This window comes from Symphalangus syndactylus, chromosome 22 (genome assembly GCF_028878055.3).
Source record: "Symphalangus syndactylus isolate Jambi chromosome 22, NHGRI_mSymSyn1-v2.1_pri, whole genome shotgun sequence".
In the NCBI taxonomy this organism is placed as follows: Eukaryota; Metazoa; Chordata; class Mammalia; order Primates; family Hylobatidae; genus Symphalangus; species Symphalangus syndactylus.
In genome coordinates this window covers 24502171-24530027 of record NC_072444.2, presented here as the reverse complement: position 1 = coordinate 24530027, position 27857 = coordinate 24502171, and the positions used below count along the sequence as shown (strand labels likewise).

At 44.2% G+C, this 27857-nt stretch overlaps 1 protein-coding gene across 8 annotated transcripts in view; it reads left to right on the top strand.

Annotated features, from left to right (window-relative positions):
* Positions 1–27857, top strand: part of VPS13D (vacuolar protein sorting 13 homolog D) — a 294776-nt gene that overhangs the window by 149511 nt on the left and 117408 nt on the right. For all 8 annotated transcript variants that reach the window (XM_055261411.2, XM_055261410.2, XM_055261409.2 and 5 more), the window contains 6 exons: positions 4559–4667; positions 9240–9403; positions 10300–10408; positions 13830–14009; positions 16138–16251; positions 17062–17211. In XM_055261411.2, the coding sequence (XP_055117386.1) occupies positions 4559–4667; positions 9240–9403; positions 10300–10408; positions 13830–14009; positions 16138–16251; positions 17062–17211 (826 nt within the window). The remainder of the gene's footprint in view (positions 1–4558; positions 4668–9239; positions 9404–10299; positions 10409–13829; positions 14010–16137; positions 16252–17061; positions 17212–27857) is intronic.

Below are 27857 nucleotides of genomic sequence, written 5' to 3'. Positions count from 1 at the left end.
GACGGTGGGTGGCCGGGCAGAGGCGCTCCTCACTTCCCAGACGGTGGGCGGCCGGGCAGAGGCGCTCCTCACTTCCCAGACGGGGCGGCCGGGCAGAGGCGCTCCTCACTTCTTCCCGGACGGGGCGGCCGGGCAGAGGCACTCCTCACTTCTTCCCGGACGGGGCGGCCGGGCAGAGGCGCTCCTCACTTCTTCCCGGACGGGGCGGCCGGGCAGAGGCGCTCCTCACTTCTTCCCGGATGGGGCGGCCGGGCAGAGGCGCTCCTCACTTCTTCCCGGATGGGGCGGCCGGGCAGAGGCGCTCCTCACTTCTTCCCGGACGGGGCGCCTGGGCAGAGGCGCTCCTCACTTCTTCCCGGACGGGGCGGCCGGGCAGAGGCGCTCCTCACTTCTTCCCGGATGGGGCGGCCGGGCAGAGGCACTCCTCACTTCTTCCCGGACGGGGCGCCTGGGCAGAGGTGCTCCTCACTTCTTCCCGGACGGGGCGGCCGGGCAGAGGCGCTCCTCACTTCTTCCCGGACGGGGCGGCCGGGCAGAGGCGCTGCTCACTTCCCAGACGGGGCGGCCGGGCAGAGTCACTCCTCACTTCCCAGACGGGGCGGCCGGGCAGAGGCGCTCCTCACTTCCCAGACGGGGCGGCCGGGCAGAGGCGCTCCTCACTTCCCAGACGGGGCGGCCGGGCAGAGGCGCTCCTCACTTCCCAGACGGTGGGTGGCCGGGCAGAGGCACTCCTCACTTCTTCCCGGATGGGGCGGCCGGGCAGAGGCGCTCCTCACTTCTTCCCGGATGGGGCGGCCGGGCAGAGGCGCTCCTCATTTCTTCCCGGACGGGGCGGCCGGGCAGAGGCGCTCCTCACTTCCCAGACGGGGCAGCCGGGCAGAGGCGCTCCTCACTTCTTCCCGGACGGGGCGGCCGGTCAGAGGCGCTCCTCACTTCTTCCCGGATGGGGCGGTCGGGCAGAGGTGCTCCTCACTTCCTCCCGGACGGGGCGGCCGGGCAGAGGCGCTCCTCACTTCCCAGACGGGGCAGCCGGGCAGAGGCGCTCCTCACTTCTTCCCGGACGGGGCGGCCGGTCAGAGGCGCTCCTCACTTCTTCCCGGATGGGGCGGCCGGGCAGAGGCGCTCCTCACTTCCTCCCGGACGGGGCGGCCGGGCAGAGGCGCTCCTCACTTCCTCCCGGACAGGGCGTTCGGGCAGAGGCGCTCCTCACCTCCCAGACGATGGGAGGCCGGGCAGAGGCGCTCCTCACTTCCCAGACGGGGCGGCCGGGCAGAGGCGCTCCTCACTTCCCAGACGGTGGGTGGCCGGGCAGAGGCGCTCCTCACTTCCCAGACGGTGGGTGGCCGGGCAGAGGCGCTCCTCACTTCCCAGACGGTGGGTGGCCGGGCAGAGGCGCTCCTCACTTCCCAGACGGTGGGTGGCCGGGCAGAGGCGCTCCTCACTTCCCAGACGGTGGGTGGCCGGGCAGAGGCGCTCCTCACTTCCCAGACGGTGGGTGGCCGGGCAGAGGCGCTCCTCACTTCCCAGACGGTGGGTGGCCGGGCAGAGGCGCTCCTCACTTCCCAGACGGTGGGTGGCCGGGCAGAGGCGCTCCTCACTTCCCAGACGGGGCGGCCGGGCAGAGGCGCTCCTCACTTCCCAGACGGGGCGGCTGGGCAGAGGCGCTCCTCACTTCCCAGACGGTGGGTGGCCAGGCAGAGGCGCTCCTCACTTTCCAGACGGTGGGTGGCCCGGCAGAGGCGCTCCTCACTTCCCAGACGGTGGGTGGCCGGGCAGAGGCGCTCCTCACTTCCCAGACGGTGGGTGGCCCGGCAGAGGCGCTCCTCACTTCCCAGACGGTGGGTGGCCGGGCAGAGGCGCTCCTCACTTCCCAGACGGGGCGGCCGGGCAGAGGCGCTCCTCACTTCCCCGACGTGGCGGCCAGGCAGAGGTGCTCCTCACTTCCCGGACAGGGCGGCCGAGTAGAGGCGCTCCCCACCTTCCAGATGGGGCGGCGGCCGGGCAGGGGCTGCAATCCCAGCACCCTGGTAGGCCAAGGCAGGCGGCTGGGGGGTAGAGGCTGCCGCGAGGCCAGACCACGCCACCGCACTCCAGCCCGGGCAACACCGAGCACTGGGTGAGCGAGAGTCCGTCTGTAGTCCCAGTACCTCGGGAGGCTGAGGCGGGCAGAGCACTCGGCGTCAGGAGCTGGCGACCAGCGTGGCCAAGATGGCGAACGCGTGCCTGCATCCAAAGGAGAAGAGGCAGGCAGCGGTCGCGTGCGCCGGCAGTCCCAGGCAGTCCGCGGCGCGGGGGTAGACTTGGCCAGAGAGGGAGGGAAAGAAAGAAAAAGAAAGGAAGGAAGGAAGGAAGGAAGGAAGGAAGGAAGGAAGGAAGGAAGGAAGGAAGGAAGCATTTTTTTGTATTTTTAGTAGAGATGAGATTTCACCATGTTGGTCAGGCTGGTCTCGAACTCCTGACCTCAGGTGATCCACCCACCTCGGCCTCCCAAAGTGCTGGGATTACAGGCTTGAGCCACTGCTCCTGGCCCATTCTTTTTATGAAAAGTACCCACTATTTTTTGTGGCTGAATACTGTGCTACATACTACATTTGTGTTTATCCAGTTATTTGTTGATGGACATTTGGTTGTTTCTACGTTTTGGCTATTGTAAACAGTGTTGCTATGAACATGTATGTACATGTATTTGTTGGAGTACTTGTTTTCAATTCTTTTGCTTTATACAGAAAAGTGGAGTTGCTGGGTTCTATTACAATTCTAAGTTTAACTTTTTGAGGAACCGCCATACTGTTTTCCACAGTGGCTAAACGATTGTACATTCCTACCAACAATGTACAGAGGTTCCAATTTCTCCACATCCTCACCAACATGTGTTGGTTTTGGTTTTTATTTTTATTTTTGAGACAAGGTCTCTGTCACCCAGGCTGGAGTGCAGTGGCACAGTCTTGGCCTGCTGCATCCTCAACCTCCTGGGATCAAACGGTCCTCCTGCTTCAGCCTCTCTCGTAGCTGGGACTACAGGTATGCAGCACCATGGCCAGCTAATTGAAAAAAATTTTTTTTGGTAGAGACAGGGTCTCACTATTTTGCCCAGGCTGGTCTCAAACTCCTGGGCCCAAGCTATCTACCTGCCACAGCCTCCCAAAGTGCTAGGATTACAGGTGTGAGTCACTGTGCCAGGCCTGGTTTTGTTTTGTTTTGTTTTAAATGATATCCATCCTACTGGATATGAAGTGGTATCTCATTGTGGCTTTTGATTTGCATCCTTAGTAACTAATGATGTTTACGCGTCTTTTCACGTGCTTATTAGTCATTTGTGTGTATTCTTTGGAGAAAGTGTATTCAAATACTTTCCATATTTCAAATGGAATTATTTGCCTTTTTATTGTTGAATTGTCAGAGTTCTTCATATCTGTCAGTCTCTTATCAGATGTATGATTTGCAATTTTTTTCTCCCATTATTTTTGTAAGTTTTCTTTTTACTTTTAGATTGTGTCCTTTCAAGCAGAGAAGTTTCTCATTTTGATCACATATAATTTATCTGCTTTGGGGGAAACAAAGATTACTTGTGCTTTTGGTGTCGTGAAGACTAGTTTTTAACGCTAAATTAATCCATTACCTTTTTTTTTTTTTTTTGCTAATAGGGGTTAATAGAAAGAGGAGAATAATCTAAATAAAACTTCCAAACATCCCTAAGTGTAGCCAGGCTGCAACATTCCATAAAGCTTAGGATTCTTTAGCTTCAGAGAAACGTAACACGATTGAATTGGAGGAAGTTGATTAGAACCCTTTGTTTTCTTTTCATCCTAAAGGGACCTCTGATTTCTTGCCAAGACTTGGGGATGCAATGGTGCTGATCATCTGCCTGGCAGAGGAAAGCTAATTTTTGGTCCCTTGAATTGTCTGGCTTGGTTTTTTTTGGTTTTTTTGCTTTTTTGGGGGGTTGGGGCAGAATCTCGTTCTATCACCCAGGCTAGAGCGTAGTGGCGCAGTCTCAGCTCATTGCAACCTCTGCCTCGGGTTCAAGCAATTCTCATACCTCTGCCTCCTGAGTAACTGGGATTACAGGGGCCTGCCTCCATGCCTGGCTAATTTTTGTATTTTTAATAGAGACAGGATTTTGCCATGTTGGTCAGGCTGGGTCTCGAACTCCTGGCTTCAAGAGATCCACCTGCCTTGGCCTCCCAAAGTGCTGGGATTACAGGCAGGAGCCACCGTGCCTGGCCAAATTTTTTGCCTTTTTTTTTGAGGGGGGGTTGCCTCTTAAAGATATATGGTTATACTTTTACATCTGAATTTTAAGTCACTAAAATTATTAAGAGAAGAAAAATGTCAGAGTATGTCTTCTGAGAGATGAATCTTGGAACTGTGTAGGGAAAAAAATGCATCCCTGATCTTTCTGCTCTTGCATCAGACTTTTTCTTCTATCCTTTAAAAAATTTTCTTCTTTAATAAAAGTTTTGGGCATTTGCTTATTTAATATTTGAATACATGTGTGAGTATGTATGTATACCTGTATATATATTTATATGTAATATATATATATTTTAAATTCTAGCTTGCAGGAGGGAACAGGCAGGCCTGTGGCTTCCAGCAAGGTCATTACCTGTGCGGAGCTCGTTTTGGATGTCTCACCCAAGACACAAAGAGTCATTTTAAAAAAGAAGGTAAGAGAGCTTATAATCAGAGTTTAGAATGCAAGGTTTTTAGCACTGGACGGGACTCAGGATCACCCAGTGCAGAGTCCTTATTTCATGATGAGGCCATAGGGACTTGTGTGGAACCCAGGCCTCTTGGCATTTCCAGGTCAGTGTTAGGGCAGATGAGTACTAGCTCAGGAGTAAGATGACTGCTGGAGTGGGATGTGATCACCAGGTGTGATCAGCAGAACGTGAATAATAAATATATGTGGAATTACTAAGGGCTGGGTGACTGTTAAGCAGACAAGAACAAATTTCTAAAATTAAGTAGCAATAATTGTAACGTTTTATATAACATTTTATAACTTATAGAACATTTTCAGTCATTATTTCACTTGATAAGGATGGCAGCTAGTAAATAGAGTAGATAATAAAAGAGTTACGTTGAAATTTAAAATTAGGTAAAAGTGTATGAATTGGCATTAAGAAATAGACCTCTCCTTTTTAGTTGGAAACCAAGTACAGAAAGTTTGACATTTTAGGTTTTTGTTTGGTTTGTTTTTGTTTTTTTTACTTTTTATTTGGAAACAATCTCAGATTTCCAGAAAATTGGCAAGAATTTTACCAAAGTGGGGCTGTGGTGTTGATTTGTCCCCTTACTGGTGACATTAACTTATTGCAATTGATTAAGAAGGTGTGTGGTAGCCTTTTCCACTGAGAAGTGAGGCTACTCTTTTTCTTTTTATAATCAGTCAAGATTCTGTGGCGTGGCACTTTGAGACTACATAAACCTCCTATTTGTCATATTTTCTATTTATGTATGCATATGTGTATGTGTCATTCAGTATGGGCTGCTGTTTTATTCAGTGTGTTATCTGTTACTGTGTCAGTATGTGTGTGTGTATGTATGTATGTATTTATTTATTTTTGAGATGGAGTCTTACTCTGTTGCCTAGGCTGGAGTGCAATGGCACGATCTCAGCTCACTACAACCTCCGCCTCCTGTGTTCAAGCGATTCTCCTGCCTCAGCCTCCCGAGTAGCTGGGACTACAGGAGCCCACCACCACACCCAACTAATTTTTGTATTTTTAGTAAAGGCGGGGTTTCGCCATGTTGGCCAGGCTGGTCTCGAACTCCTGACCTCAGGTAATCCGCCTGCTTTGGCCTCCGAAAGTGCTGGGATTATAGGCCTGAGCCACCATGCCCTGCCAGTATTTATTTTGATGCTCAGTTTTTCTTATCTTTGGCCAGTGGGAGCTCCTTTAAACTTCCGTGTCCTTTCAACATGTGCCCTCACTTCCTTACTTTCTGACACAGCAAGTTATCCTGGGTCCATCTTATATTTTTCCCTGCACCATTCCTGGAATTTGCCATTTCTCTAGGGAGCCCTCATCCCTTCTATCAGAGAATGGAATTTAGAAACCTGAGATTCATGAATTAGGTGCACTTGTTGCTATTGTGGTGTTGTGGTTCCCAGGCTCTCTCAGAAGACAGACCTAGGGTTTTTTAAGCTATGTATGCATGAATATACATATGTGTGTTTTATGTACATATTTATATACTGTACATATTTATTTCTATATCTATATATCAAAAACTAGCAGTTCACACCAATATTTCCAGTTCAAGTCCAGTATGACAAAGTTCATTCTAATTTTCTCCCTTTCCATATTTGTACTTCCCTTGTCCAGCACTGAGAATATATTTATTGATTTGATCGGTTCCCCTGAATGTAACAATGTAACTCATCCTCCGTCACCACAGTTGTCCCATGTCCTGTATGAACACCCTGGTTTCTTCCCTTGGGCTCTGGTCTCCATGTACTGGGCAGCCCTGCCCTCTTCCCACCCTGCCCTTCGCAGGAATGCCCTCCTCACCTCCCTCTATGATGCTCCCATTAAACCCCTCCCCAACCTCCCAACTTGGCTTCAGCCCCTGCTCTGGGCTGCCCCATCACTTAGGTGGATGCGTTTCTTGTTCCACATGCGCTTTAACAATTCCACACTGGGCCACCACAGCCCCCATCCCCAACACACACACAAGCCCCATGGAGTTCTGCCTTCCACAGTCCCATCTAAAGATTTTAGGACTAAATTATTAGGGAAGGGAGGAAGGGAACTGGAAGAATGGTGCATCTCAGATTTTCAAGTGGAAATTTTGGTAGTTTCCAAATTATGATGAGCCTGGACAAATGGGCAGGCAGTAGAGGAATCCCAGTATGGAAACTCGATCTCACCTGGGTATGTCTGTGTTGATTCCCAATCTGCAGCATCTACAAGATAACCGAGATGTTGTTTCTGGTGCTGTGGAGAGATGTTTTCTCTTACTGTGAACAGAGAAGCAAGCATGTGGGAATTGGAGATGGGAAGCACAGCTCAGCTTAATCTCGTTTTGCAGACAGAGGAGGCAGTAGCACACAGCAGAGACAGCATGATGTGTTTTTAGGTTTGAGTTCTGGCTTTGCCACTTAAAGATATATAGTATCTGGTATTTCCCATTTCTCTCAGTTTCATTTTTCAACTGACCTCCCAGGTTTGCTGGAAGGATTAGCTAAGATAATGTACATAAAGTGCTCTGTAAAGAGATGTAATGATAATAACACAACAAACATTTATTGAGGCTCTACCCTGTGCCAGGCATGTACTAATAAGCATGTTACATTTATTATACTTATCACAAAAACCATGAGGCAATTTTTCTCGTTGACAGATCAGGAAACGGAGGCTCTAAGAGATTAAGTAACTTGTCCAAGGTCATTCAGCCTGTAAATTGTGTAGCTGGATCTCAGATCCTGGCATTTTGACTCCAATGTTCATGCTACTTTGTTAGTTTTTACCTTGTAGAATGTGATGAAAAGCTATCTGTCTGGCCAGGGGTAGCATGTAAATCAGTTTGTGGTACCCTGATGTGTCTGATGCTCTGGAGGAGTTCCTGCCTAGTGGGAGTGTATGTGATCCTGGCAGATCTAGCTGGAGTATAGGTGTGACTGAAAAGGAATGATAGAGATTGTGCTAGAGAGGCAACATAGCAGAGCAGTTAAGCGTGCTGACTCTGAAATCAGGCTGCAGAGATTCAGATGTTGGACCTACCATCTAACTAGTTATTTCACTGTGGGGAAGTTACTTCATCTCACCGAGCCTTAACTTCCTCATCTATGAGGAGGGACATATGTCACTGGATTGTTTGTAGCAGTAAATGAGTTTTTTTCTTTCTTTCTTTTTTTTTCTTTTTCTTTTTTTTTTTTGAGACGGAGTTTCGCTCTTATTGCCCCGGCTAGAGTGCAATGGCGCAATCTTGGCTCACTGCAACCTCTGCCTCCTGGGTTCAAGCGATTCTCCTGCCTCAGTTTCCTGAGTAGCTGGGATTACAGGCATGCGCCACCATGCCCAGCTAATTTTTGTATTTTTAGTAGAGACGGGATTTCACCATGTTGGCCACGCTGGTCTTGAACTCCTGACCTTAGGTGATACACCCGCCTCGGCCTCCCAAAGTGCTTGGATTACAGGCGTGAGCCACCATGCCCGGCCTAAATGAGTTGTTTTATGTAAGTCTTATGGACCAATGTCTAGCACATAGTAAGTTCTCAATAAGTATTATGACTTCTAGTATATAATGGATTGTATAGACTTTCATGATTGACCTGGAAGCCCAACTGCTGTTTCCAAAATATTTCTAAAGAGAAAATATATTTAGAATTACCAGCAATCTGGCCGGGCACGGTAGCTCACGCCTTTAATCCCAGCACTTTGGGAGGCCGAGGCAGGCAGATCACCTGAGGTCAGGAGTTTGAGACCAGCCTGGCCAACATGGCGAAACCCTGTCTCTACTAAAAATACAAAAATTAGCCAGGCGTGATGGTGCCTGCCTGTAATCCCAGCTACTCGGGAGGCTGAGGCAGGAGAATTCGCCTGAACCCAGGAGGAGAGATTGTAGTGAGCCGAGATCGCACTATTTCACTCCAGCCTGGGGAACAGGAGCGAAACTCCGTCTCAAAAAAAAAAAAACAACAAAAAAACACTAGCAATCAATTAGCATAACCTTTGAATGCAACCAACTTAACACTTGTGATACAATCAATTCATGAAAATTGGACACCATCAATATAGTACGCTTTCCTTATAAACGTTCGGGATGGGGAGGAAGACCTCTGGTAAATTCTGATTGAAAGTCAGATATTGAGCATATCGTATAGTCTTTATGTAATTGCACTCTTCTTTAAGGTAAGGGCACCGGACGGTCACCATCTGGAATGGCAGTGATCATGGCAGTATAGCTAGTGTAGGAGGCTGCCCCGCCATTTGTTTCTAATTCCTAAAAAAGGAAAAAAATTCGGTCATGAAAATAATACATTTGTTAAAATGCACATTATTTGTAATGTTTGGTTGTTTAGTTCAAGAGGTTCGCATATTTTACCCTAAGAACAACAAAAGATAGATAACCATGAAAGTTTGAATTAAGCATTTATATAATGTGGAAAATGTCTAAATAAACTTCCTATATGAGAACTTATTTAGCCCTAGAGGAAGCTCTTGAAGTGAGGAGCTAGCTGTGGCTGCACATAATCGCTCTTTCTCTTTTTGCTTGTACTTACTTAACAGGAACCAGGAAAGCGTTCTCAGCTGTGGAGGATGACAGGAACAGGAATGCTGGCCCATGAGGGCTCCTCAGTTCCTCACAACCCCAATAAGCCCTCAGCTGCCCGCTCCACCGAGGGGTCTGCCATCTTAGATATTGCTGGTCTTGCTGCAGTGACTGACAACAGGTAATTTTCTAGGCAACTTTTGATTCAAGCTCATTGCTTTCAAATTCAGACTCAGAGGAGATCTACACCAAAAACCAAGAGTTCTATAAATGAAGTAAAAATGTATATTTTTTTCAATGACAAAAACCTGTCATATTCCCAAATACGAGTATTGGGCTTTCCCTTTAATTTTTTTAAGCTATGATGAAATACCCATGCAGATGTTAAGAAACTTCAAACAATAAAATGGGTATAATGTGAAAAGTGAGTATTTCTTCCACCCAAATTCCAGTCCATCCTTATTCTGTGGAAGTAGTTTCTTTTTTACATCTTTCTGATAACTTTGTTAAATCCTTCAAAAGCAGAAATTAATTATTAAGAGAATAATCGGATTCATTTTTATGAATAAATCCTTGGATTCAAATTAGCTCTCTAAGTTTGAATAAGTTACTTTATTTGCCTGTGCCTTAGTTTCTCCATAAAAATCAGTGTATTTTCAGTTAATACCTTATTTCCAGAAAAACTTTAGTTGACTTACAAGTTAAAACAGAAAAGAATTTAGAAATACAACAGAAAAAAGACTGTTGGAAAGATTTTACATATATTTAGCAGCTATTCCTTCCATACTGCATGGTAAGTTGCCATTTTGAGAATGCGAGAAGCCATATTATTATGTGTTATGAAATCTTTAATGTCTTACTTTGTGTCCCCTCTTCATGTTTTTCCATTTTGTTTTATTCCTCTTTTCTTATCAAGAGATACCTAACTGCCCTAGGATTCAAGCTAACTACCCATTCAATTTTAAGGGTGGAGGGTATTAGAAGGAAGAAGAGCAAAACTATCATCCTCATGTTCCCTTCAGGCGTGAAACAGTTGACTCGGAGGGTTCATGGTTCATTGTACATTCCGTTTTCCAGATACGAGCCACTGATGCTGAGAAAGCCTGACCGCAGGCGAAGCACAACTCAGACGTGGAGTTTCCGAGAAGGAAAACTGACGTGTGGGTTACATGGGTTGGTCGTCCAGGTCAGTCATTTTTGATCCCCAATTGCAGCAAGCAGTGGTTGAGCCTTCTTTGAAACAAAGTCTCTACTGAGTTATACGTGGTGAATTGTTCAATGGGAAAACTAGTTACAGAGCAATACTTATTCTATTCCATTTTAGTTAAAAGGAAGTCAGAGTTTTGTTATGCATTTGTGTATTTTTTTTTTTTTTTTTTTGAGGCAGAGTCTTGCTCTGTGGTTCAGGCTGGAGTGCAGTGGCGCAATCTCAGCTCACTGCAAGCTCCGCCTCCTGGGTTCACGCCGTTCTCCTTCCTCAGCCTCCGGAGTAGCTGGGACTACAGGTGCCCGCCACCACGCCCGGCTAATTTTTTGTATTTTTTAGCATAGACGGGGTTTCACCGTGTTAGCAAGGGGATGGTCTTGATCTCCTGACCTCGTGATCCACCCGCCTTGGCCTCCCAAAGTGCTGGGATTACAGGCGTGAGCCACCGCGCCCAGACCTGCATTTGTGTATGTTTCCATGGGAAAAGTTCTTGGAGATGGTATGCAATACACGTGTTAAGAGTGATTGCCCTGGATGATAAGATATGTTTTTCATGGCTTACCTGGACTTTTTCTTTGATGTCATATATTACCTATGTAATTTTAAAAAGAAAAAAAGTGTAACTAAAAGTCCATCACTAAGTTAGATGAATTAGGTTTAGACCTGGGAAGTCAATGGCATAGCTGCAAGTCCTCTGTAAAGGGTTCTATGACATGGTGAGCATTCGTCAGGCATCTACATGCTCTTGATTCTGTTCATTTTGGCCTGAATAAGCATTGAATTGCTGTAGCAAATGTCAGAATGAAGATTGCTGGACAGTTTCCTCTGTCGTCTCCTCAGCCAGTCTACCTCATAATAAACTGCCAGCTACTTTCTAAGCAAATATGTGTTTGGCAAATTACCAAGGGTTTGGATTTTCTGCCCTTTCTGGCTTCAGGCTGGGAGTGAGAACAGGGGTCTGAGAAGTAGGAAGGTGTCTAGGAGGTTTGGACATACAGTAGACTAGCACCTGCAATTGTGTGTGCAGTTCTGTGCAGCCTGGGATTTAACAAAAAAGGGAAACAGGAGACTATCAGACCCTTGGTAGAGAACTCTGAGTGTACTTAGATTGTACTCCAGGGCAGTTTGCAAAAACTGTAAGGAGCCTCTGACTGCTTTTGGTGAGATTTATTTTCTTTATCTCTATAGCCCTGAGCTTTCTTCATCAAAGACAAGCTGCTTACTTATATGTAGCACACATCTGGAATGGATTTGTGATTTTCAATTAGCAATACAATTCAAACTTCTAGAGGCAAAGAGGGCTTGTTATAATTGGTGGGTTTCGTGTCTGACCCTGACTTCACTTCTAGTTTGTTTCTAAAGCCCATGTAATTCCAATGCTCTTGGAGCATTTTCTTCCTTAAAATCTCTCTTTGGTGTTTGTTGTTTTGTGAATCTATTTCATCATTTCCCTGCTTGTTAGTGACGGTATAATAACAGTATTCAGCAGAGCAGAATGTGTTTTGGTTAGGGAAGTAAGCTTGTTTCAATCTTATTATGCTGAATAAAGTCATTGAAGACATTAAAACATTTTCTGACACTGCTCTTATTAGGTTGTATATGTTCTTTCTTTCTAAACTTATAATAGCTATAAAAAGCTTTCTTTGTGTTGAAACCTGTACTATAAACCCTGCTCAAAGTTTGCTTTTCATTGAGTCAGAATTTAAAAGTTAACAAAGGGGATTTAGACACTCTTTGCCATTGTCTTCTCTAGCCTTGTGTTTGCTTTCCCACAGCCATCATCCTGTAGACTCGGTTTACTCGGGGCATGTGGCAAGAAGGTGTTTTCCTCCAAAGGCCTTGTTAAAGCAAACTAAATATGGCCTGAGAAGGACTCCGTACTTCTATAATTGAATCCCTGTGGACGAACTGTAACCTAGTGTAATCGGCAGGCAAGATTGAAATCCTTACTTAGGAGTATGTGCCTGTAACAATAGCTGAGCCTTGGCCAGTCCCAGCAGCCATGCTCCCACCATTCAGGCAGCTAAGTGTTCAGACTGTGTTCAAATAAGGCAAACGCCAACCTGTGACCAGTCCAGCTGTTTACTTCCAATTTCTGTACATCACTTCCCTTTCTTTGTCTATAAATTTATTCTGATCACGAGGCATCCCTGGAGTCTCTCTGAATCTGCCGTGATTCTGGAGGCTGCCTGATTTGCAAATTGTTCATTGCTCAATTAAACTCCTTTAAATTTAATTCGGCTGAAGTCTTTCTTTCTTTCTTTCTTTCTTTCTTTCTTTCTTTCTTTCTTTCTTTCTCTTCTCTTTCTTTCCTTTCTTTTTCCTTTCCTTCCTTTCCTTTCCCTTTCTTTCTTTTTCTTTTTCTCTTTCTTTATTTTTCCTTCCTTTCCTTTCCCTTTCTTTCTTTTTTCTTTCTCTTTCTTTCTTTCTTTCTCTTTCTTTCTTTCTTTCTCTTTCTCTTTCTTTCTTTTTCTTTCTTTCTCTTTCTTTCTTTCTTTCTCTCTCTCTCGCTCTTTCTTTCTTTTCCTTTTCCCTTTCCTTTTCTTTTGACAAAGTCTCGCTCTTAGTGCCCAGGCTGGAGTACAATGGCATAATCTCGGCTCACTGCAACCTCTGCCTCCTGGATTCAAGCGATTCTCCTGCCTCAGCCTCCTGAGTAGCTGGGATTACAGGCACCTGCAACCATGCCTAGCTAATTTTTGTATTTTTAGTAGAGATAGGGTTTCACCATGTTGACCAGGCTGGTCTCAAACTCCTAACCTCAGGTGATTCGCCCGTCTCGGCCTCCCAAAGTGCTGGGTTTACAGGCTGAGCCACCTCGCCCGGCTTGAAGTTTTTCTTTTAACAGCCTGAATAACTGGGTATTGGGTGACTTTCTCAACTCTGTATTCCATTCTAGAAGAAACACCATCTTTTGAGTATTTGGGTTGGTTGTCCAGCCATAGGCCTGTTTGGGAGGTTTTCAACTTGAGAATTTTCCTCTTACTGGAAAGCTGAATGATTATAATAATTATTTTCTATTTTCAGAATATTTCAGATTTTTAAGCAAACCCTAGTAAGAATACTCAAAGAAACAGCTAGTTTGGGCTACTTTTTTAGAAGTTTATTTTAATGACAAGAAGTTAGTACTAGTAAAAGGCAGAATTAAACTGATCTATGCATGAAATTATCTCTTATTCATAATTACCCAAATTTATGAGCATAACTTTTCATCTTACTCGAGTATTCCTACTGTTTTTTATCATCTGCAAAGCTGAACAAATAGTAAAGGCTTTGTTGCACATTGATCATGACCCTCCAGAGGAGAATGTAAATTTAGGAACTTGTTTGAAATGATGTGTTAAATTGTCAAAGTCAGTGCCTCTGTCTTTTCTCACGTCTCTACTCCAATGTCTTTTAGGCCAAAGGAGGACTTTCTGGTTTGTTTGATGGAGCTGAAGTTGTTCTTGGTCCTGACACTTCCATGGAGCTTTTGGGGCCAGTTCCACCTGAACAACAATTTATTAATCAAAAAATGAGACCTGGTTCTGGAATGTTATCCATCAGAGTCATCCCAGATGGACCAACTAGAGCACTCCAGGTGATAATTTGTCATAAGAGCTGATGTGAAACTCTGTACTTCCCCCACCCCCAATGGTTAGTCGTTTAACAAATACTTATTGAAGATGTTTATGCCAGATATGAAGATACGGTATCTTCATCTGTAAAATGGGAATAGGATCGACCTCACAAAGTTGTTACAAAGTTGTTGTCCTAAAGTACAACAAAAAGATAAGCGTCAAGTATAAGCAAAGTATCAATGAAATATGTGGTAATCTAAAACAGTATAAGATTTAAACAAGATAATGTTAACAGTGCATATTAATAGTGTTGTTAATTATTAATAACACAATATCTTAATAACATTAACAACAAGAAGATATGAGATCCTTAATCGGATAATTAAAATATTGTGTTAATGAGAGTAGGAGTGGAGGGTGTATGGAAAGGATTTGTATTCCCAGATTTAGAGGGTGGGGAGCTTCCTAAGAGAAGTAGTACTTAAGCCGAGACCTAGAGGTTAACTGAAAGGAATTAGCCAAATAGAAAGGTACAGGCAGAGGGACTGTGCCCTCAGTAATAAGCATGTTCATCAACAGGTATTTACTGAGCAGCTACTTGAGCCAGCACAGGTCTAGGTACGGAACATTTACCAGTGAACGGACAAAACTCCCTGCCTTCTTGGAGCTTACATTCTAGTGGGGATGGACAATCATTGACCAATAAACATAGGAAGTAAATGACATACGATGTGGAAGTTGACTAGTGAAGGCCCACAGGTAGCAGAGTGATCCTCAGCCCAAGTGGCACACAGAATGTGGTAAGAAAGAAGGCTGGAGATAGAAGCAGGGGCCAGATCATAAAAAGTCTGAGATACATACCAAAGAATTTGTGGTTTTTCTAAGGCAGCAAGGAGTCAGGGAATGGCATGATTAGAAAATTGTTTTAGATCACTTCCTCTGGCTGCAGTGTAGAGAATCAGAGTGGGGCAAGACTGGAGATAGAGAAAGACCAGGTGGGAGGCTCTTGCAGTAATGTAAATGAAAGGTTATGGTGGCCTGAACTGGAAGAAGTGGCAGGGGTGGACATGAGGAGGCTGGAGAGAAATGGATAGAAATGAGAGCTTACTTAGGAGTAGAGTCAGGCAGATTTTGTGACTGAATGTGGGAATGAGGGAGAGGAAGGAGTCAGTAATGGCCTCCAAGGTTCTGACTTGGGCAACTCACAGGATGATAATCCAGATCACTAAGGGATGAACATGGAGCAGACTTGCAGAGGAAGGAGGAGTTAGGTTTTGGACTTGTTGAGTTAAGGTAACTGTGTGATATCTATGTGAAGATGTCCATAAGTCATTGTAACTATGGCTCTGAAACCCAGGGGAGAGATCTGTGATGGAGATAAGGGTTTATTAGGTCATAGCGTAATCAGAACAAAGGAAAAAAAAAGATGTTGGAATGTAGCAATGAGCTCTCTGAGATAGTGCATCACAATTCACAATACCACTTTGTGTTTATTTATTTATTTATTTATTTATTTATTTATTTATTTAGCTATGCCACTCTCTTTCACCTAGGCTGGAGGGCAGTGGCAAAATCGTAGCTCACTACAGCCTTGAACTCCTGGGCTCAGGTGATCCTCCCACCTCAGCCTCCCGAATAGCTGGAACTTAAGTGCATGCCACCATGCTTAGCTAATTACTTTTCATTTTTTGTGGAGATAGGGTCTCGCTATATTGCCCAGTCTGGTCTTGAACTTCTGGGATCAAGCGATCTTCCCACCTTAGCCTCGCAAGTAGCTTGGACTACAGGTGTGCGCCACTGTGCCAGCTCACAATACTACTTTAAAAAGCAATCTTAAGACACAAATGAATGCAATGATCTTGAGGTTTGCATATTTTGACTTGAGCTCTAATTTGAGATCATTTGCAGATATCTAACCCCACTACGTGAGGCTCTCAAGGTGTATAGCTTGAGTTTGCCGTGCAGACTTAAAACCAAGTTTGCTTCTTTATTACACAAGTCTTACCTTAGCAGTGCTTTGGAAACCATTCGCTTCCATAGGATTCTTGATTACATAATGACTTTTCACCTACACAGTTGTGCTGGGTTAGAATAGGTTTCAATAAGGAAGAGTGAATCATCTTCATATGGTGTTTTATTTGACTTCAGATAACAGATTTCTGCCACCGGAAAAGCAGCCGTTCATATGAAGTGGATGAACTTCCTGTCACTGAACAAGAGCTGCAGAAATTAAAGAATCCAGATACAGAGCAGGAATTGGAAGTAAGGTCTAAATATTGTAAATTTATTTCTTTGATCATCAGTTTTTTAGAATTTTACTTGGTAGTAGTTTAGACCTTCTGTTTTCTTTCTATCCTGTATGATTCTAAATATGAGTTACACTTCACAGTGTTTACTGTTTATCAGTGAATGTGTGAATATATTATGTAAATGACAACAAAGTTTATGTGGAATCAGCATGCAGCAAGCATTGCTAAACTATTATTACAATAAAGGAAGCTAAACTGTTTGAATTTCAGTAAGATTTAAGACAAACAATTTTTTGTTTTTTGCTTCAGCCACTCTGACATCTTCCTTCTGTTTTATCTGTTTGGGATTGGAGAGTGACAAGTTTGAAAAGGAAGATGAGATGAACATGAAAAAGTATATTTATTTGACGTTTATTCAGTAATTTTTGAAAAAATCAAATGCCTATGTGTAAAACACTGTGTTGGATGTTATGGAAGTGTAGTGGATAACAAATTATGAGCTTTCATCTCAAATAAGGTGGAAGATTCCCACATAATTAGATTTCTGTAATGAAATGCAGAATGTCATCGGTCCTTTGATGGAGGCATCATCACATACTCTGGAGTTCTCGTTGGGATGAAGGGTATGCCTAGAAAGCAAGGCTTCCAGTAAGACGATGGCATTTGAGCTCTCCAGGCAAATAATAGGACTCCCCTAAGTAGTTTTCATCTGCTGAGAGGTTGGGAGTAGAGGAATGTAAAATGCTTTATTTTTTTATACTCTCCTGGATACTATGAGCTGTGTTTAAAACACTCAGGGTGCCATATTTTGGTTTCCTTTCAGGTGCTTGTGAGGTTAGAAGGTGGAATTGGGTTGTCTTTAATTAATAAAGTCCCAGAAGAACTGGTCTTTGCAAGTCTTACAGGAATCAATGTGCACTATACACAGCTGGCAACCAGTCACATGCTTGAACTCAGCATACAGGATGTACAGGTAAGGGGGAAGTTCCACAGCTGTTAGTCACCTTGTTTTCATGCTGATCACCCAACCAGATCTAATGTTTGATGTTCTAAGAACTTTAATGTTTTGGAGGAAATATCTTGTGGCCTTCAAAAAATCATTCTATGAAATAGTTGTTTCTACGTACATTCGTCTCATTAATTTTTCTACATACAGCAGAATTCCGCATATATTAGAGGTAACTCAGTCAAGGTGGCATGGAGGAAGGTGACCCATGGTTCACCATCTTGCCAATAGAAAAACCGACAGGAAGTCATCTCACCATCATTCGGAGGAATTGAGGTCTGTCATAGGGAGAACAAACTAAAGAACTGGACTTTGCTTTCAGTCAAGATGGAGTAACAGGGACTAAATTTACCCTCCCACCTGAAACAACCCAAGAACAATGAAGGACAGTGCTTTGAGAGGTGGGAAACAAAAGAGCTGAGCCCTGTAATTGCCCTTTCTTACCAATTTGAGAAAATTTCCAGGGAGGGGAGAACAAGCAAGTACCTAGCACAGTGGAGAAGTTGAAAAAACAGAGCTGAGAGTCTAGAGAGACCAAGGTATCTGTAGTTATAGGATGGTACACTTGGGCATAGAGAGCTGCACAGAAAAACTCTGAAGATCTATAGACAGTCCCTCTTGAATATTTAGCCGAGTATTAGTCAGTGATGTATGTGAGGAAACTACCCATCTGAAAGGGTCAGAGGGAACAGTGCCTGCTGCCCACACAGGGCTAGGAATAGTGCTTGCACCCACCAGCTGGACTGGAGAAACTAAGAATTTATGAGACGTTGGGAAGAGTCTCAGGAAAGCCTTGCCTTCGTGATTAATTAGCCCTAAACTGAGCACTACTGTAGACCTGCCTAAGAAATCATAAAAGGAAGATCCGAAAGAATCAACCTCTTCCCAAGTAAATTAACCATATCCTTGAATAAAGCTTAAGAAGATTTATTGGAATACAACAATGTAGCACCCAACAAGGTAAAATTCACAATGTCTGACATCCTATCAAAAATTACCAGGTGTGCAAAGGAGTAGGAAAACTTTCTATATAATGAGGAGACTAATTGGTCAAAACTGATCCATAACTGGCACAGATGTTAGAATTTTTGGAGGACATTAAAACTGTTAATATAACTGTATTCTCTGTGTTCAAAAGGTTAAGTAGCAATATGGAAGACATAAAAAAGCTAAAGCTTGAAGAGATTAAAATGTAATGAAAACTACACTGGATGGAATATAGCACACAACTGTGAAGGAAACTATACCAAGGCACATCATAATCAAATTACTCAAAACCAGTGTTAAAGCAAAGGAACAAGAGAAAAAAGACATGTTATGTGCCAAGGAATAAAGATAAGAATGACAACAGATTTCTTGTTGGGAACAATGGGAGTGGGAAGACAATGAGCAACATCTTTAAAGTACTGAAAGGTATCAGCAGACCCATGCTACAAAAAATGTAAAAGGATATCATCAGGCAGAAGGAAAAAAATAGTATCAGATTGAAGTCTGTTCTACACAAAGTAATGAATACCAGAAATGATAACTACCTGGGTAAATATATAAGATTATTTTCTTCTTATTTAAAGTAAGAGTGAGATTCTTATCAACAATAGCATAAAGGCTGAAGGGGAGAAATAGAAGTCTATTAGTGTAATCTTATACATGATGTGGTATGATGTCACTCGAATGTAGACTTATAAAGATAAACAGCATAAACTCTTAACCACCAAAATAACAAAGAGTTATAACTAATAATTCAACAAAGGAGATAAAATGAAATTAGGCCAGGCGAGGTGGCTCACGCCTGTAATCCGAGCACTTTGGGAAGCTAAGGCAGGTGGATCACTTGAGGTCAGGAGTTCGGGACCAGCCTGGCCAACATGGTGAAACCCCGTCTCTACTAAAAATACAAAATTAGCCAGGTGTGGTGGTGCACACCTGTAATCCCAGTTACTCGGGAGGCTGAGGCAGGAGTATTGCTTGAACCTAGGAGGTGGAGGTTGCATTGAGCCAAGATTGTGCCACTGCACTCCAGCATGGGTGACAGATGGATTCTCTGCCGTCTCAGGGAAAAAAAAAAAAAAGAAATCATAAAAAAATAATCCAAGAGAAGGCAGAAAACAGAAAGCAGGGAAAGGAATAGATAGGACAAATAAAAAATAAATAGCAAGATGGTAGACTCCAACCTAATGGTATCAATTAACTAAATTTAAATGTTGTAAACGCCATAATGAAAAGGCAGAGATTATCAAATTGTATAAAAAAAGCAAGAACCAATTATATGTTGCCTACAAGAAACACACATTAAGGATAAAGACACAAATAGGTTAAAAGGAAAGAAAATGAAAAAAGATATAACATGTTGACACTTGTCATAGGAAGTGAGAATGACTAGATTAACATCAGATGGAATAGATTTCAAAGTAAAGAATATTACTGGTGTAGTCGGGGTTCTCTTAGAGGGAGAGAACTAAAAGGATATATATATGTAAGTATTAACTTACATGATCACAAGTTCCCACACTAGGCTGTCTGCAAGCTGAGGAGCAAGGAGAACCAGTCCGAGTCTCAAAACTGAAGAACTTGGAGTCCGATGTTCAAGGGCAGAAAGCATCCAGCATGGGAAAAAGATGTAGGCTGGGAGGGTAGGCCTGTCTCATGTGTTTCTGCCTGCTTTATATTTGCTGGCAGCTGATTAAATTGCACCCACCAGATTAAGGGTGGATCTGCCTTTCCTAGCCCACTGACTCAAATGTTAATCTTTTTTGGCAACACCCTCACAGACACACCCAGGATCAATACTTTGTATTCTTCAATCCAATCAAGTCGACACTCAGTATTAACCATCACAAGTCTACCCTTTGTCAACTGCCGAGATTATAAGGTCATAATTACACCTAACATAATACAACTACCCTTCATATAGCTGGAAACACACCAATCCCTAACCTAAATACTATTACATAAAGTTAACGAAGCTTGAATGCTGATATAAAGTCAATAAATCTATGTCACATTATGAAGGAGAAAGGAAATAAAATGAAGATATTTTCTTAGAACAAGTGTATACATGCACAAACATGTTTTTAACAAAAGAAAGAGGAAATACTCATGACAATTGCAGTCCTTGTTTCTGCAGTTGGTCATGTAGTCATAGCTAGTATTGATGACTACCTTCTACTACCCATTCTGTATTCCCTTTACCTTCAGCAAGCACCTCAGCAGGTCATGGTTTTGTGGGTTTTTTTCCTGGTGGAGTCACCCAAACCTTCCTTCCTGAGGGGTCTGGACCATTTGTAGTCCTGCCTGGATTGGGCTGTTGTAGTTTCCCATTGCCTTAATCACAGGGCATGGTAATACTAAGAGATGCCCTAATGGATCTCCTGTATTCCTTGCATAATCTTCCTTACCTCCATTGTGGAGTAGTAGACTGATTTCATCTTGATAGTCTGGGTCAGTCACCCCAGCCAACACTGTAACTCCCTTCTTAGCCTCTTGACGTAAAGTTAGGAGGAGCCCAAAGTGTCCAGGTGGCAATCTTAACTTCCGGTTTAATGGAATCGTTGTTTTGTCTCCTGGGGCAGTGTTCCTCCCTCTGGAACTAAGTAAGACCTCTAGGCCAGGAGAACGTAACGTTGCAGGAACAGGAAGCAAAAATTGTGCTAGTGGATCATTAGGAGTGTGATGAATGGTGCCACTTCCACTTCCACCCATTGATTCCTGGACCTGTGAATCCTGGCCATGGGAGAAACAGTGCCGTATATTGGATGCTGATTCAGAGCATACATAGCCTTCTGGAGAACTTTGCCCCAGCTGTTGTCATCTAGTTGGCATTGTAATTGTGATTTCAAAAGGCCATTTCACCATTCTATCAATACAGCTGCTTCAGGATGATGAGGAACATGGTAAGACTAGTGAATTCCATGAGCATGAGCCCACTGCCACACGTCTTTAGCCATAAGGTGAGTGCCTTGTTCAGAGGCAATGCTGTGTGGAATACCATGACAGTGGATAAGGCATTCCGTGAGTCCACAGATGCAGTCTTGTCAGAAGCATTGCATGCAGGATAGGCAAACCCGTATCTGGAGTAAGCGTCTATTCCAGTGAGGACAAACTCTGCCCTTTCCATGATGGAAGAGGTACAATATAATCAACCTGCCACCAGGTAGCTGGCTGATCACCCAGAAGAATGGTGCCCTATCGAGGGCTCAGTGTTGGTCTCTGCTGCTGGCAAATTGGACACTCAGTGGTGGCCGTAGACAGGTCAGCCTTGGTGAGTGGAAGTCCATGTTGCTGAGCCCATGCATAACCTCCATCCCTGCCACCATGGCCACTTTGTTCATAGTCCCAGTGGGAGATGGCAGGAGTGGCTGGGGAAAGAGGCCGAGTGGTGTCCACAGAACAGGTCATCCTATCCACTTGGTTGTTAAAATCCTCCTCTGCTGAGGTCACCCATTGGTGAGCACTCAAATGGGATACAAATATCTTCAGTTTTTGACCACTCAGAGAGTTCCATCCACATACCTCTTCCCAAATTTCTTTGTCACCAGTTTTCTAATCATGCTTCATCCAAGTCCCTGACCATCGATCCAGCCAAACCATTGGCTACCTCCCTTGAATCAGTATATAATCACACATCTGGCCATTTCTTCTTCCATGCAAAGTGTATGACCAGGTGCACTGCTTGAAGTGCTCACTGGGAAGATTTCCCTTCACTGCTGTCCTTCGGGGATGTCCTAGAAAGGGGCTGTAGTGCTGCAGCTGTCCACTTTTGGGTGGTGCCTACATATCGTGCAGAACCATTTGTGAACCAGGCCCCAGGCTTCCCTTCCTCTGTCAACTGATCATAGGGAATTCCCCATGAAGCCATCGGTGCAGGCTAGGGGAAAGAAGGCAGGGTGGCAGGAGTGGAGACCATAGGCATTTAAGCCACTTCCTCATGTAGCTTACGTGTGCCTTCAGGACCTGCTCGAGCCTGGTCACATATATACCACTTCCATTTGATGATGGAATGCCGCTGTGTACAACCCACTTTATGGCTAGATGGGTGGGTCAGAAAGCACCCAGTTCAGTTTGCAGGTGTGCACCACCACATCCAGCTAGTTTTTATATTTTTTGGTAGAGATGGGGTTTCACCACGTTGGCCAGGCTGATCTCTGACTCCTGACCTCAAGTAATTTGCCCACTTCAGCCTTCGTTTTTATTATTAATTTGTAAATAAAATCTTTCATTTGAGTAACTGTAAATCTATGTGATCAAACAAAACATCTTATTTTATTTTATTGCTTTTTTAAGGCTAGTTAAGTGAAGCAGTGGGGATAAACACTTTTACTCCCAAAAGATGTTTTGTGGTTTTTTTAAATATATTTTTTTGAGACAAGAGTCTTGCTGTGTCACCCAGGCTGGAGTGCAGTGGTGCTCCCTCGGGTCACTGCACCCTCCTCCTCCTCCTAGGCTCAAGTGATCCTCCCACATCAGCCTCCCAAGTAGCTGAGAGTACAGGTGTGTGCTGCCACACTCGGCTGATTTTTGTATTTTTTATGGAGACAGGGATCTTGCCGTGTTGGCCAGGCTGGTCTTGAACTCTTGGACTCGAGCCATCTGCCCGCCTAGGCCTCCCAGGGTCCTGGGATTATAGGTGTGAGCCACTGCATCCAACCCAAAAATGTTATTTTTCTTTTGCCATAAATGACTATATTAAGATCCTTGGCTTGGCCCGGTGGCTCACACCTGTAGTCTCAGCACTTTGGGAGGCCAAGGTAGGCAGATGGCCCGAGGTCAGGAGTTTGGCCAACGTGGTGAAACTCCATCTCTACTAAAAATGCAAAGATTATCTGGGCAGTGGCGGGTGCCTGTGGTCTCAGCTACTTGGGAGGCTGAAACAGGAGAATCACTTGGGCCTGGGAGGTGGAAGCTGCAGTGAGCCAAGACCACTCCATTACACTCCAGCCTGGGCAACAAGAGCGAGACTTTGTCTCAAAAAAAAAAAAAAAAAAAAAAAAAAGTCCTTGATGAAATTTTAAGAAACTCTTGATTAAAATAATATTATTGTATAAATGTTTTTTAAAAAAAACACACACACACACAGTTCAGGATAGGCAGTTCAGGTCACATGGTGACTTGATGACCCATAGTCAAACGTTCATTTTCCACCAAAGCCCAGTAACAGGCCAAGAGCTGTCTCTCAAAAGGAGAGTAGTTATCTGCAGAAGACGGCAGGGCCTTCCTCCAAAATCCTAGAGGCCTCTGCTGTGATTCACCTATGGGGGCCTGCCAAAGGCTCCAAACAGCATTCCTATCTGCCACTGACACCTCAAGCACCATTGGATCTGCTGGGTCATATGGCCCAGATGGCAGAGCAGCTTGCACAGCAGCCTGGACCTGTTGCAGAGTCTTCTCCTTTTCTGGACCCCACTCAAAACTGGCAGCCTTTCGGGTCACTTAATAAATGGACTGGAGTAATACACCCAAATGAGGAATGTGTTGCCTCCAAAATCCAAATAGGCCCACTAGGCATTGTACCTCTTTCTTGGTTGTAGGAGGGGCCAAACGCAGCAACTCCTTTAACTTAGAAGGAATGTGTTGGCAGGCCACACACCACTAGATCCCTAGCAATTTTGCTGAGGTAGAAGTTCCCTGAATTTTAGTCGGATTTATTTCCCATCCTCTGGCACTCAAAGGTCTTACCAATAAGTCCAGTGTGTTTGCTACTTCTTGCTCACTGGATCCAATCTGCATAATGTCATCAGTGTAATGGACCAGTGTGATATTTTGTGGAAGCAAAAAGCCATCAAGGTCTCTCCAAATAAGATTATGACACAAAGCTGGAGAGTTGATATACCCCTGCGGTAGGACAGTAAAGGTATATTGCTAGCTTTGCCAGCTGAAGGCAAATTGCTTCTGGTAGGCCTTGTGGACAGGAATGGAGAAAAAGGCATTTGCCAAGTCAGTGGCTGCATACCAGGTACCAGGAGATGTGTTAATTTGCTCGAGCAATGAAACCCCACATCTGGTACAGCAGCTGCAATTGGAGTCACCATTTGGTTAAGCTTACGATAATCCACTGTCATTCTCCAAGAACCATCTGTCTTCTGCATGGGCCAAATGGAAGAGTTGAACAAGGATGTGGTGGGAATCACCACCCGTGCGTCTTTCAAGTCCTTGATAGTGGCACTAATCTCCACAATCCCTCCAGGGATGTGATACAGTTTTTGGTTTACCATTTTTCTAGGTAGAGGCAGCTCTAACGGCTTCCATTTGGCCTTTCCCATCGTACTAGCCCTAACCCTACCAGTCAGGGAGCCAATGTGGGGGTTCTGCCAGCTGTTAAGTATGTCTATGCCAATTATGCATTCTGGCACTGGGGACATGACCACAGGATGAGTCTGGGGACCCACTGGACCCACTGTAAGTCAGACCTGAGCTAAAACTCCATTAATTACTTGATCTCCATAAGCCCCTACTTTAACTGGAGGGCAAAATGACATTTTGGGTCCCCTGAAATCAACGTCAGCTCAGAGCCAGTGTCCTGTATCCCCGAAATGTCTGATCCTTTCCCTTTCCCCAATGCACAGTTACCCTGGTAAAAGGCTGGAAGTCTACTTGGGGAAGGATGGGAGAAAGATTCACTGCATAAATTGTCAGTGATGTAGTGGGGTCCTTCCTCAAGGGGATCCGGCCTCCCCTTCATTCAAGGGGTTCTGGGTCTGTAAACTGGCTCAAGTCTAGAAATTGACTGAGGGGCCATGATTCTCTGTTTTTGTAATTCAAACTAGTTTTTTGTCCATTCAACCTAGAAGTTTTCTGCTTGTATAAATTAAGTAGGAATGCAGCAGGCTTCCTATCAATTTCACTTCTAGGAACACCATGATTAATTAGCCAGTGCCAGAGCTCTACATGAGTCAGACTGTTCTGATTGCCACTTTGCCTCTGTTGTGCATTATGGTAGCTATGCCCACCTTGCCTTTGATGATCGAGTGCTGCCACTTGGCAACCTGCCACCTCGGGATCCAGTTATCCCCGTTGTATTTAAATTTTGTAGCTAATGATTGCTGTCCCCACCGTTAGATCTGACATACAGAGAAAAGCAATTACAGGGCTCTTCAGAGATGCAGGTGCTGCCCTTACAAATCTGTTCCGCAAGGCATTGGTCAAGGGTGTATCTTCTGGACCCTCCCAGCTGGGATGAGTAGGTCTGAAGTGGCTAATCCACTCCAGCATCCCAATCTCCCTAAGCCTTTGGATCCCTTCCTGTACATTAAACCAAAGGAGATCACACATTTCCAGCTCACTCACAGTGGGCCATCTTTTAATCTATATTTCAGCTAACCAAGTAAATAAACTATTAGAACCTTTTTTACCTCTCCAAGCTGCAACATTAAAAGCAGAGTGCCTACTTAGTGGGCCGAGATCAATAAAGCCTGATCCAACCCTATGTTCCTTCCACTATTATCCCATACCTTTAATATCCATTCCCATATCTGTTCTCCAGATTTCTGTCTGTATAAATTAGAGAACTCAAACTGTTTTTTTCAAGTGTAGTACACCTCCTCATGAGTCACACTCTCAACCTCACATCTAGGGGCCTGCCGGGACTTTAGGTCTAGAAGCAAAGGGGTGTTGGGGGTGACTCCTGAGGAGAATCAACATTATTTTTCCTGGCAATTGCCTCAAGGAGGTCATCACTGTTGCCTCAGGCAGCATAGGATTCATCTCCTCAGACAAAAGTGGAAAGCTGATGACAGCATGGGTCGAGGAGGGGATGTTGCCACTGCTGGGGATGGGGAAGCTCTTCCTTCTGGCAAAAAAGGCTCATCAGAGTTTACAAACTCAGTTTCCCCGAGCTTCATTACAGTCCTCCCACACACCCCCATTCCAAGTCGCAGGGTCCCATTCTTTTCCAGTCAGTGCCCTCACTTTAACAGTAGACACCTGGTGAGGCTGTGCGTGCATCTTTCGTTGCAGGTTAGCCACTTGCATGATAAGAGCTTGCGTCTGTTTTTCCACAATTTGAGCTCTTTCTCTGCAGAAGATAAGACTCTCACTTAGGGCAATCTTAGCAGTTTTGAGGCTCAGTATCTGCTTCTGAAGCTGGGAGACAGAATCCCTGAGTTCATCATTTTCTTTCATCACTTTGTCCACTGAACTTAGGAGCAACCAACCAGCTTCATTATGTTACTTGGTTTTCTACATATGGCCAGAGGTATTATGTATAGAGTCACTAAAATCCTTGCCTCTCGTGAGAGGTGAATCAGGAGTGTCAAATGCATTTATTTTGCATAATTCTCCAAACGGTTCACGCCAAGGACTATCAATATTCTCCATGCTATTAGAAGTACAGTCCTTAGCATTTTTGGGTCTAATCATATTAAGCAGCCAACTCCAGAAACCCCAAAGCCAATGAAAGAACTCTATCCTTAATATTCTGTTCTTCTAGAACCACTCCTGGTACCAAAATGTGTATTAGTCAGGGTTCTCTTAGAGGGATAGAACTAATAGGAGATATATATATATATCGGTAAGATATTTAAGATCAATACAATTAATAAGCCTCTAACCAGTCTGAGCAGGAGAAAAAGAGAAGACACAGATTATTAATATCAGGAATGAGAGAGATGCCAGACAAACCAAATACTGACAAGTCTGGGGATGGGACTCCTGGGGGAGCTGCAAACTCCTTCTGGCTCCTGGAGTGTCGGCTAGGACTGCTTTGTTTTCAGTATGACTGTAGGGCGGTTGGTTTTCAAGGCTACTGTGGAGCTGGGGTGGGGGTAAAGAGAATAGGACAAATTAAAATGCCACAGAGCTCGCTGTTCTTACTGAGTTTCAGCTTATTTTCTTGAATAAATGCTCCTTAGATTGTTGCAAGTTTTTTATTAACTTTCGGAGTTCTGAAAAAGTTGACTTTTACAATTTTTGGCAGAGTACTGTTACTGTGCTATCAAAACAACTTCTATCTGTTTGTAACATTATACTTGGAATGCTTTTCCTTTATAACCTTCATCAAAGTTTAAATATGTTCAGGACACTAGTTCCTGGTAGACATTTCCAAAAGAAGAATCCAAAGCCCCAGACTGTGGTTCTTTTTCCCAAATGGACAAACTACTCCTTACTGGGAGTATATGCAATGTGTCTCCCATGACTGGGGCTCCTTCTCTCCCTTAACATGTCATGCAGTTCCATCCAGATTGTCGAGGCCAGAACCTCTTTTCAGAAGAAATTTTTCTTTTATTACGTATCACAAATAACAAAGAATTCAGGCTAATCGTATCCTATTTATTTGTGCACAGATAGTTAATATCTTACAGCTATTTTTCTTTGTCCTCCTTTTTTTGACCTTACAGAGACAATTCAAGGAACCATTTGCTGTTCATTAGTTTCTTTAACTTTATTCTTTACTTTAAAAAGTTGTTTGTTTGTTTATTTATTTTGAGACGGAGTCTCACTCTGTTGCCCAGGCTGGAGTGCAGTGGTGCGATTTCTGCTTACTGCTTACCTCCGCCTCCCGGGTTCAAGTGATCCTCCAGCTTCAGCCTCCCGAATAGATGGGATTACAGGTGCCTGCCACCACGCCCAGCAATTTTTGTAGTTTTTAGTAGAGACAAGGTTTCACTATGTTGGCCAGGCTG